This window comes from Protobothrops mucrosquamatus, unplaced genomic scaffold (assembly GCF_001527695.2).
Source record: "Protobothrops mucrosquamatus isolate PMUCROS unplaced genomic scaffold, P.Mucros_1.0 scaffold3950, whole genome shotgun sequence".
NCBI classification, from domain to species: Eukaryota; Metazoa; Chordata; class Lepidosauria; order Squamata; family Viperidae; genus Protobothrops; species Protobothrops mucrosquamatus.
In genome coordinates this window covers 96,624-107,765 of record NW_015389891.1, presented here as the reverse complement: position 1 = coordinate 107,765, position 11,142 = coordinate 96,624, and the positions used below count along the sequence as shown (strand labels likewise).

Here is an 11,142-nt window from a genome sequence, read left to right as displayed (position 1 = left end):
CCTGACCTAGGGTGGATTTTACATTGGGTTTTAAATATTCGGAAGACGCAACATTAAAATTCGGTTTAATTCGGTTTTAAGGGGGGGATTGTATATATGTTCTGGTTTTAAATATGTTGTGCGCCGCCCTGAGTCCCTGTCGGGAGAAGGGCGGCATATAAATTAAATAAAATAAATAAATAAATAAATAAATATAGATGAATTTATTATAGTCGGTCAAGTAAGGATACAGCTTAGCACTAATTATTGTAATAATGTTTTGCTAACGAGAAAATGACTGTTTTTCTGGGGTATAGATTTTAAGATGTCTGGTAATATTCTGAGATAGCTTTTAGACATTTACATGATGTTTAATGAAGCCAGCTGGGTGACTTTGAGCCAGTTAACTGTCTCTCAACCCAATTCACCTCACTGGCCTATTATGGGGAAAATAGGAGAAAGGGATGTCATTTATCAAAATAATAAAAGCAGGACATAAATGGATAAAACAAAAATAAAATAATATGTAATGTATGTAAACAGACAGTATCCTCCTTTTGGGTGGTTTTGCTTTTAATGTGTTTCTTGCGTATTTTTCCTATTTCTTTTCTGTTAAACTTGTTAAGGTAAAATATAAAAAAAAGAATGTCCTGTACAAGTTACAAACACTTTTTTCCCCCCACCTGTTTCTTTGTTTTGAACCCAGCAGTGAGGGAAATGTCTCTCTATGACGACCTGGGAGTAGAAACCAGTGATTCCAAAACAGAAGGCTGGTCCAAAAATTTCAAACTCCTGCAGTCTCAGCTGCAAGTGAAAAAAGCCGCGCTGACTCAAGCAAAGGTACAGTAAAAAAATATGCAGGAAAATGCTTTTTTGGGTTTTGTTTTAATTGTCAACTGTCCAGGGAGCACCCACTGCTAAGTACAGTGCTTCATTTAGCAAATAGGTTTGATTAAGGCACCAAGCTGGAAAGCTGAAAACGGTGAGTTCTAGCCCCGCTTTAGGCATAAAAACCAACTGGGTGACTTTGGGCCGGTCACCAGGAGACGGTGAGTTCTAGCCTCACCTAAGGCATAAAAACCAACTGGGTGACTTTGAGCCAGTCACCAGGAGATGGTGAGTTCTAGCCCCACCTAAGGCATAAAAACCAACTGGGTGACTTTGAGCCAGTCACCAGGAGACGGTGAGTTCTAGTCTCACCTTAGGCATAAAAACCAACTGGGTGACTTTGGGCCAGTCACCAGGAGACGGTGAGTTCTAGTCTCACCTTAGGCATGAAAGCTGGCTGGGTGACTTTGGGCCAATCACCAGGAGATGGTGAGTTCTAGTCTCACCTTAGGCATGAAAGGCGGCTGGGTGACTTTGGGCCAATCACCAGGAGACGGTGAGTTCTAGTCTCACCTTAGGCATGAAAGCCGGCTGGGTGACTTTGGGCCAGTCACCAGGAGACGGTGAGTTCTAGTCTGAAAGACAGCTGGGTGACTTTGGGCCACTAGCTCTCTCTCAGCCCGACCCACCTCGCAGGGTTGTGGTGGGGAGATTAGGAGGAGGAAGACGTGTTGGATATGTTCGCTGCCTTGAGATATTTATAAAAATAACAAAGGTGGGAGACAGATTAAATTTTAAAAAATGCTTCTCACAGATGTTCCCTCCAATACTGATCGATAAAAAATATGCTTCCCAGGATTTCTGGAACGCCCTTAAGCTCTAGCTACACACATAGGCCTCTAGCTATACACATTTATGACCATAATATTGCTTGTCCGTTACAGTTATAAAGCAGGTCACCCATGTGGACCGACCCAATTATATACACTTTTTTGCAATAGCTGTTAAGTGAGCTCATTGTTTGCTCTGTGGTGTTTTTGCAGAAAACCAGTAGTAGTAGTAGTAATAGTAATAGTAATAATAATAATAATAATAATAATAATAATAATAATAATAATATTATAATAATAATAATAATAATAATAATAATAATAATAATAATAATAATAATAATAATAATAATAAAGTTGGAAAGACCTTGGAGGTCATCTAGTCCAACCCCCTGCTCAGGCAGGAAACCCTATACCATTTCAGACAAATGGCTGTCCAGTCTCCTCTTTAAAACTTCCAGTGTTGGAGCATTCACCACTTCTGGAGGCAGGTTGTTCCACTGGTTAATTGTTCTCACTGTCAGGAAGTTTCTCCTTAGTTCTAGGTTGCTTCTCTCCTTGCTTAGTTTCCCTCCGTTGCTTCTTGTCCTGCCTTCAGGCACTTTGGAGAATAGCTTGACTCCCTCTTCTTTGGGGCAGCCCCTGAGATATTGGAACACTGCTATCATGTCCCCCCTCGTCCTTCTCTTCGTTAAACTAGACATACCAATTCCAGCAATTGTTCCTTATATGTTTTAGCCTCCAATCCCCTGATTATCTTTGTTGCTCTTCTCTGTACTCTTTCTAGAGTCTCAGCATCTTTTTTACATCGTGGTGACCAAAACTGGATGCCGTATTCCAAGTGTGGCCTTACCAAGTCCTTGTAAAGTGGTATTAATACTTCCCGTGATCTTGATTCTATCCCTCTGTTAATGCAGCCCAGCACTGAGCTGGCTTTTTTGGCAGCTGCAGCACACTGATTTTAGACAAAAAAACATAAACCGAGGTCATGCAACTGCAGAACATAGCAAATGGCCATACATTTGCCACGTGCCTAAAAGGAGGTGAAATGATTGTGGGTGGAGGCGGCCTTGGAACTTCAGAACCGGATCATAAATCCCTTTTAGGAGACCCATCAGAGCTGTTAATGGTCACCAAGCAACTGTCGTAAGTCAAGGACTACCTATATTCACATAGGCTTTTTCATTATTTGCATAATTTAAAGCAGCCATTGCGGCTTCAGAGGCATTCTAAACTTGTCAATCGGAATAGAACTGGAAGGGACCTTGGAGGTCTTCTAGTCCAACCCCCCTGCTCCAGCAGGAGACCCTATATACCATTTCAGACAAGTGGCTGTCCAGTCTCTTCTTAAAGGTCTCCAGTGATGAAGCATCCACAACTTCTGAAGGCAAGTTGTTCTCACTGTTGGGAAGTTTCTCCTTAATTCCAGGTTGCATCTCTCCTTGATTAGTTTCCATCTATTGTTTCTTGTCCTGCTTTTTGGTGCTTTGGAAAATAAGTTGACCCCCCCCCCTTTTCTTTGTGGCAGCCCCTCAAATACTGGAATACTCAAATATCACGTCACCCCCAGTCCTTCTGTTCTCTAGGCTAGCCATACACATCTCCTGCAACTGTTCTTCATGTGTTTAGGTCTTCAGGCTTTTAATCGTGTTAGTTCTCTGCACTTTTTCCAAAGTCTAACCCAGGGGTAGTCAACCTTGGCTCTTTTATGACTGGTGGACTTCAATTCCCAGAATTCCTGAGCCAGTTTAGCTGGCTCAGGAATTATGGGAGTTGAAGTCCACGAGTCATAAAAGAGCCAAGGTTGACTACCCCTGGTCTAACCTCTGTGACAAAACCTCATTCTGCAATAGTTCTAACACTGATTCTGTAAGTGCATTTTTTTTTGTATTACATGTGTTGAAATAAGTATGCCCGGCCACTGGTATATAACCCAGATGGAGTATTGGATTTTTAAAAATAAACCTAGAGCGTTATCTTTCAGAAGCTAACGTGTTTGCTCCTTTCTCAGCCCTCATAGCTAAGTGGAATCTCTTGCATCAGCCCTTAGTTCTCCATAGCCTGTGAATTATATGTGCATTATAATTATAATGATAACATTATTACAACATCTTGGGGGAGAAACCCTGCACTGCAGTTGCCAGATTTCATCGGCTTCACTTAACCTCCATTATTTGAAAGACAATCTTGAGAAGCACAAGGTCATTTTTGTAGCATCCACATCATGGAAAATGTTAAAACGTATTTTCATATTGTTTTCCATCTGTATAAGAATGCTGGGATTGGTTGTTTTTTTTTAATTAAAAAATGATGGAATAAAAAATATCAAAAGTTCTCCATTGGAGGAGTTTTCCCCAAGAATTCCAGTCTATTCTAATTCTCATAGAGGTTTGTGAGGGTATTTTTAAAAATGGACAGCCATTTTGTGTAAACTTTGCACTCTCTGTGATAGGTTTAATTGCATTTGTTCATAGATCTAAACAAAATATGTTGTAGATGGAACAAGGTTTCACTTACCTATGGGGAAGTGATGGTTAAATCAGATACTTAAGAGATTATCTTGTCATATTGAAATGTACACGGCAATTTGTGTTATACTGATGTATCTTTAAATTAAAATATATTGATAATACTTTTGCAATGAAGTCTTTAAGTATCATTGAGAATGTATGCAATTAAATATACCTGCTTTAATCAAATGGCCTTTTTTCTGGTGAACTTTGCTTCAAAACATGCATCATCTTGACGTTTCAATAGTAGAGCCTTTGGACTACATTTCCCATCTCTAATGTCTGGACCAAATGGGAAGGATAGGAATTGTAGCTGAAGTCTTCTGTTTATTTATCAGTTAAATTTATTTGCCGCTGCCCTGTATAATTCGGATGGTGATGAGAAGAACAAACACGCAGGTCAGGGAATGAAATTCTTGAAGCTGTGCGAAATGCGTATTTTGATTTTTTGGTATTTCATTTTAGACTCAGAGGTCAAAACAAAGCACAGTCCTTGCTCCTGTAATTGATCTGAAACGAGGCAGTGCTTCTGATGAGCGTCAGATCGTAGACACCCCACCCCATGTGGCAGCTGGCTTGAAGGTAAGATGGGGGCTTATAAAATGGACCAGCAGTATCCTGATCAAGAGCCCGTCAGCCCTTGGAGGGCAGCCTTCCTTTGGAGCAAAATGCCTCCCCTCACGACCAGCTAGAGCAGTGTTTCTCAATCTTGGCAACTTCTAGGTGGGTGGACTTCAACNAAGGTTGAGAAACACTGAGACAGACCGGGCGGGCAGATGGGCGGGCAGGTAGGCAGACATGGATGGATGGATAAAGAGATAGGTAGGTAGAGAGATGGAGAGATGATAGAGATAATATAGAGATAATAAGAAAGAGAGAGATGATATAGAGAGGATAGAGATTAGAGAGACAGACATGGATGGATGGATAAGTAGATAGGTAGGTAGGTAGACATGGATGGATGGATGGATGGATAAGAAGATAGACACGATGGATAGATGGATGAGATGGGTAGGTAGGTAGGTAGGTAGACAGACATGGATGGAGGGAGGGAGGGACAGACAGACACACAGGGATGGATGGATGGGGAGATGGGTAGGTAGGTAGGTAGACAGGGATGGATGGATGGAGAGAGAGAGAGAGAGAGATTAGATAGATGGATGGATAGATGGATAGATGGATGGATGGATAGAATAGATGATAGATAGATAGATAGATAGATAGATAGATAGATAGATAGATTAGATAGATTAGATAGATTAGATAGATAGATTAGATAGATATGGGTACCTTGAAATGAGTCCAGAAAAATAAACATGTACTGTAAATGCCATGAAGATGAAGAACTGTCTTCACATAAACAGGACTATTATAAAATAAAATGGTTAGTTTGAACCAGACAGTTCTGACTCTGGTACACAGCTAGCTCATTTTCAGACTTTCTCTGCAGATCAGTTGCAGAACCATTTCCATCTTCTTCTGGCAAATATACACGGAGCGCCTCCTTTTTTTTCTTTTTCCAAGAATTGCCTTGGATTACTTTTTGTTGTCGTGTCTTCCGCGTTATACCTCCCAGGACCCCGTCCCCAGCGGCTTTTCGGCAGGAGATGTGTTGATCCCTTTAGCGGATGAGTACGATCCGATGTTCCCAAACGACTACGAGAAAGTCGTCAAACGCCAGCGAGAAGAACGGCAAAGGCAACGGGAGCTGGAGAGGCAGAAGGAGATTGAAGAAAGGGAGAAGTGAGTAATCGGCATTGCAGGTCGTCAGTTTCGGGGTTAAGGTTTTCGTTGCCGTTTTGACTGCGCCGAAATCCTTACCTGCTTATTTTCTGTTTCCATTTCAAGGAGGCGCAAAGACAGACACGAGGCAAGTGGATTTTCCAGACGGCCAGATCCGGATTCCGATGAAGATGAAGATTATGAAAGAGAGAGGCGGAAACGAAGTGAGAAACTGTTTAGTCACCAAACCATATGCATGAATCAAACCTCTTGTCTCACTTAATCTATGGGCCACGTTCTGGCTGAGAAGCCCAAGGAAGCAAAACACCAGAGACATGGTGATCTCTAATGTAAACTGAATAGAAGAATAGAATGGAATGGAATGGAATAGAATAGAATAGAATAGAAAAAATGGAATAGAATAGAATAGAGAATAGAATAGAATAGAAAAAATGGAATAGAATAGAATAGAAAAAATGGAATAGAATAGAATAGAAGAATAGAATAGATAGAATAGAATAGAGAATAGAATAGAATAAAATAGAATAGAAAATATGGAATGGAATAGAATAGAGAATAGAATAGAATAGAAAAAATGGAATAGAATAAAATAGAATAGAAAATATGGAATGGAATAGAATAGAATAGAGAATAGAATAGAAAAAATGGAATAGAATAGAATAGAAATATAGAATAGAATAGAATAGAATAGAATAGAATAGAAAATATGGAATGGAATAGAATATAGAATAGAAAAATAGAATAGAATAGAAAATATGGAATAGAATAGAATAGAGAATAAAATAGAATAGAAAAAATGGAATAGAATAGAATAGAAAATATGGAATAGAATAGAGAATAGAATAGAATAGAAAAAATGGAATAGAATAAAATAGAATAGAAAATATGGAATGGAATAGAATAGAGAATAGAATAGAAAAAATAGAATAGAATAAAATAAAATAGAATAGAAAATATGGAATAGAATAGAAAAAATGGAATAGAATAGAATAGAAAAAAATGGAATGGAACAAAACAGAACAGAACAGAGAATAGGATAGGACAGAGAATAGAATAGAATTCTTTATAGTATTGGCTTTCATAGATTTTTTTTTCTTCTTCTTATGCAGGTATGGGAGGAGCTGCCATTGCACCACCTACTTCTCTGGTTGAGAAGGACAAAGAACGTAGGCACCTTAATTTTTCTTTAAATTACAGTTAGTCCTTGTCTTAACAACCATATCCCCGCAGAGCCCTCTCAGGGTGAAATGGGCAGCAAACAAATCTAATTAAACAAATAAATGGACCCCCGGAATTTCCATCGTAAATCATGATGGCTGTAAGCGAAGCACGTAAGTCAGGGGTCCCCAACCCCCCAGGCCATGGACCGGTACCGGGCCGTGACATGCCAGCAACCGATCCGCACAAACAAGCAAAGCCCCACGTGTGGAATGCAGGCAGCACACAAAACCACGCACCCTTCACAAGGTTGCCTACCCCTTCACAAGGTTGCCTACCCCTGTCCTAAGTCGTCCTGTTCTAAGCGGTCAGCCTCCTAGACCAGGAGTAGGCAACCTTGGCTCTTTTATGACTCGTGGACTTCAACTCCCAGAATTCCTGAGCCAGCATGGCTCAGCTTGGAAACCTCTCCCTTTCCCCTCAGCATGGCTGGCTCAGGAATTCTGGGAGTTGAAGTCCACCAGTCATAAAAGAGCCCAGGTTGCCTACCCCTGGCCTAGGAATCCAGGCTTATGGATTTTTGCCCTGATGGTTAAAAATGTCCTGTCTTCTTTCCCGCAGCTGTATCCTCATTCCCCTACGAGGAAGAGCCGAGGCCTCGTGGTTCATCGTCCAAGGCCGCCATTCCTCCCCCGATGTACGATGAGCCCGAGAGGCCTCGATCCCCAACCGGGCCCAGCAATTCCTTCCTTGCGAACATGGGGTGAGCGCTGTGGAGACTTCCCGCAAAAGGCCACTGGGGGGCAGTAGCGAAAAGCGTTAGGAATTGAGACTATTTTGTTTTGTTTATTTCTTATAAAGGTTTTCTTGGTTTTCTAATTTTTACATTGAAGTATTCAAAAAGCAACGTGGCGGTCATCTAGTCCAACCCCCTGCTCAGGCAGGAAGCCCTATACCAGTGATGGCGAACCTTTTTAGAGACCCAGTGCCCAAACTGCAACCCCAAAACCACTTATTTATCGCAAAGTGCCAACATGGCAATTTAATCTGAATACTGAGGTTTTAGTTTAGAAAAAAAAAAAACTGATACATTAACATCTTTTGTCTTAAAAGAAAAACACAATAACAAAGCTTTCAATGATACAAACAACTTTTTACTGAAAGGTAAAAGTTTGCATTTGGCATGCTTTTGAACAATTAATGTGACTTTTGCGGTTGTATGCATGCTGATAAATTTGTCTAACCTTGGCTTATACTTTGTAAGTTTGAGAGCAACACATGCAGCACTCAGATCCTCTGTTAGTCTGTTTCTGGTGTCAGATTTGATATAATTCAAAGCTGAAAAGAGCGCGCTCGCTCCGGAGGCTTGTTTTGGCTAGGAAGGGGCTTGAGAAATGTGAAAACTTAGCCAAAGAGCAAGGCACGCGTGCCCACAGAGAGGGCTCCGAGTGCCCCCTCTGGCACGCGTACCATAGGTTCGCCACCACTGCCCTATACCATTTCAGACAAATGGCTGTCCAGTCTCTTCTTAAAAACTTCCAGTGTTGGAGCATTCACAGCTTCTGGAGGCAGGTTGTTCCACTGGTTAATTGTTCTCACTGTCAGGAAGTTTCTCCTTAGTTCTAGGTTGCTTCTCTCCTTGCTTAGTTTCCATCCACTAAATGAACTTTTGTAAGTCGAGGACTACCTGCAATTTAGGGAGCCGTCTAACATTGCCGACCTGGCTTGATTTCCCACACCTGATGGCCCAGCTCATTCTCCCTTCTGTCTTCAGAGGCACGGTGGCTCACAAGATCATGCAGAAATACGGCTTCAGAGAAGGTCAAGGCCTGGGGAAGCACGAACAGGGTTTGAGCACCGCCCTGTCGGTAGAGAAAACCAGCAAGCGGGGTGGCAAAATCATTATTGGAGATGCTGCTGATAAAGGTAAGTTAGGGGGGCCTATGGGGTGAAGGGAGGTGGTGTCCAAGGTGACTTTCTACTACAATGTCTGCACGTGCCATTGTAAGGTAGTTGCTGTAGGGATTAAATGCAGAGGGCTGACCAGTCTTGGAATGGAATGGAACGGAACAGAACAGAACAGAACAGAACAGAACAGAATAGAATTAGAAAGAATAGAATAGAATAGAATAGAATAGAATAGAAAATATGGAATGGAATAGAATAGAATAGAATAGAATAGAATAGAAAATATGGAGTTGAATAGAAAGGAATGGAATAAATAGGACAGGAATGGAATAGAATAGAAAACATGGAATGGAATGAATAGAATGGAACAGGAATGAATAGAATAGAATAGAATAGAATAGAATAGAATAGAATAGACCAGTGGTGGTGAACCTATGGCACGGGTGCCAGAGGCGGCACTCAGAGCCCTCTCTGTGGGCATGCATACCGTCGCCCCAGTCCTAGGCCTTCAGCTGGATTTTATAAAACCTTTTCGCTTTAGGCCTCCGCTGCCATGTGCAAAAAAAAAGAGGTTCAATCAATGAGTCAATTTCAACTTCTCGTGGGGGAAAAAAAAAGATCTTGCAAAGTTGGAATTGATTGATTGAACTTTTTAATCCCACCCAGTCTGCCGTTACCACCACAGCCACGCCCAGCCAATGGGCCACACCCACCCAATGGGCCACACCCACCCAATGGGCCATGCCCACCCGGCACCCGACAATGCATAAGTGGGTTTGGGGTTGCAGTTTGGGCACTAGGTCTCTAAAAGGTTCGCCATCACTGGAATAGAATAAATGGAACGGAACAGAATAGAATAAAATAGAATACAGAATGGAATAGAATACGGAATAGAATAGAATAGAATAAAATAGAATAGAATAGAATAGAAAATATGGAATGGAATAGAAAGGAATGGAATAAATAGGATAAGACAGGAATAGAATAGAATAGAATAGAAAATATGGAATGGAATAGAAAGGAATGAATAGAATGGAACAGGAATAGAATAGAACAGAACATAATAGAATAGAATAAAAAGACAAGAGTTGGAAGGGACCTTAGTGGTCTTATCGTCCAACCCCCTGCTTAGGCAGGAAAGCCTATACCATTTCATTTAATCATTAAAGTCTCGCATCACTTTGCTTTGATCAGTCTTAAATTCGGTTCATCTCCACTTATAACCAATTTAAGCAAGCCTGCTGGCCAAGGAATTCTGGGAGTCGAAGTCCATACATGGTAAAATCCCTAAGGCTGATAAACACCGATCTAAGATGAGATTGTTAAGTAATACTGCATTTAAAGTGAAACGGTTACACTTTTTTTCCCCCCCTCTTTGGAATAGCAGATGCATCGAAGAAATCGGATTCAAATCCTTTAACAGAGATACTGAAATGTCCCACCAAAGTTGTCTTATTGCGGGTAAGTTTCCCCTGTTTTGATTCATCCGCCATCCTGAATTGGTGATTTTTTTTTAAGTTTTGGGTTGGCACAAGTAGTCCTCAATTTAGGATCACAACGGAACCCAATCTTTCCGTTGCTAAGTGAGGCCGTGAATTTCGCCTCATTTTACGACCTTTGTTGGCACAAGTTATTAAGTGAATCACTGCAGTTGCTATTAACACGGTCGTTAAGCGAATTCCCCATTGACTGTGCGTGTCAGGTCACAAAAGGGGTGATCACGTGACCCCGGGACACTGCGACCGTCATAAATAGGAGCCAGTTGCCAAGCGTCTGAATTTTGACGACGTGACCAGGGGGATGGCTGCAAAGGTTGTAACTGTGAAAAACGGTCGTTAAAAGTCCCGTTTTTCAATGCTGTTGTAACTTCAAACGGTCACTAAACAAACTGCTGTTAACTCGAGGGCCGCCTGTATTAAGGCTGGCTTTTAAATTCCGATTAGTTGGAGGAAGTGACATTAAAATGATCAGAAAGACATGACGGCGGATATTCCCTGACAGGAAATATGTATTTATTCTCAGAAGCTCCCGAAAGAGTCTTTCTGATTTCGGTGGAATAGAAACACGTTCAGTAAATAAACACGAGTGAGAAAAACCTCTCAGTATTTGAAGGAGAACTATAATAATAATAATAATAATAATAATAATAATAATAATAATAATAATAATAATAATAATAATAATAA

General features: G+C 41.0%; 1 protein-coding gene across 3 annotated transcripts in view; it reads left to right on the top strand.

Moving 5' to 3' along the window:
• Positions 1 to 11,142, top strand: part of RBM17 (RNA binding motif protein 17) — a 15,668-nt gene that overhangs the window by 2,215 nt on the left and 2,311 nt on the right. The window contains exons 2-9 of one of the 3 annotated variants that reach the window (XM_015827786.1): positions 686 to 819; positions 4,613 to 4,729; positions 5,724 to 5,890; positions 5,996 to 6,093; positions 7,000 to 7,056; positions 7,670 to 7,811; positions 8,823 to 8,974; positions 10,344 to 10,417. In XM_015827786.1, coding sequence (XP_015683272.1) covers positions 697 to 819; positions 4,613 to 4,729; positions 5,724 to 5,890; positions 5,996 to 6,093; positions 7,000 to 7,056; positions 7,670 to 7,811; positions 8,823 to 8,974; positions 10,344 to 10,417 — 930 coding nt within the window. In that variant the 5' untranslated portion in view covers positions 686 to 696. Of the gene's footprint in view, positions 1 to 685; positions 820 to 4,612; positions 4,730 to 5,723; positions 5,891 to 5,995; positions 6,094 to 6,999; positions 7,057 to 7,669; positions 7,812 to 8,822; positions 8,975 to 10,340; positions 10,418 to 11,142 lie in introns of all 3 variants that reach the window. The other 2 variants (XM_015827784.1, XM_015827785.2) reach the window with 2 other exon arrangements.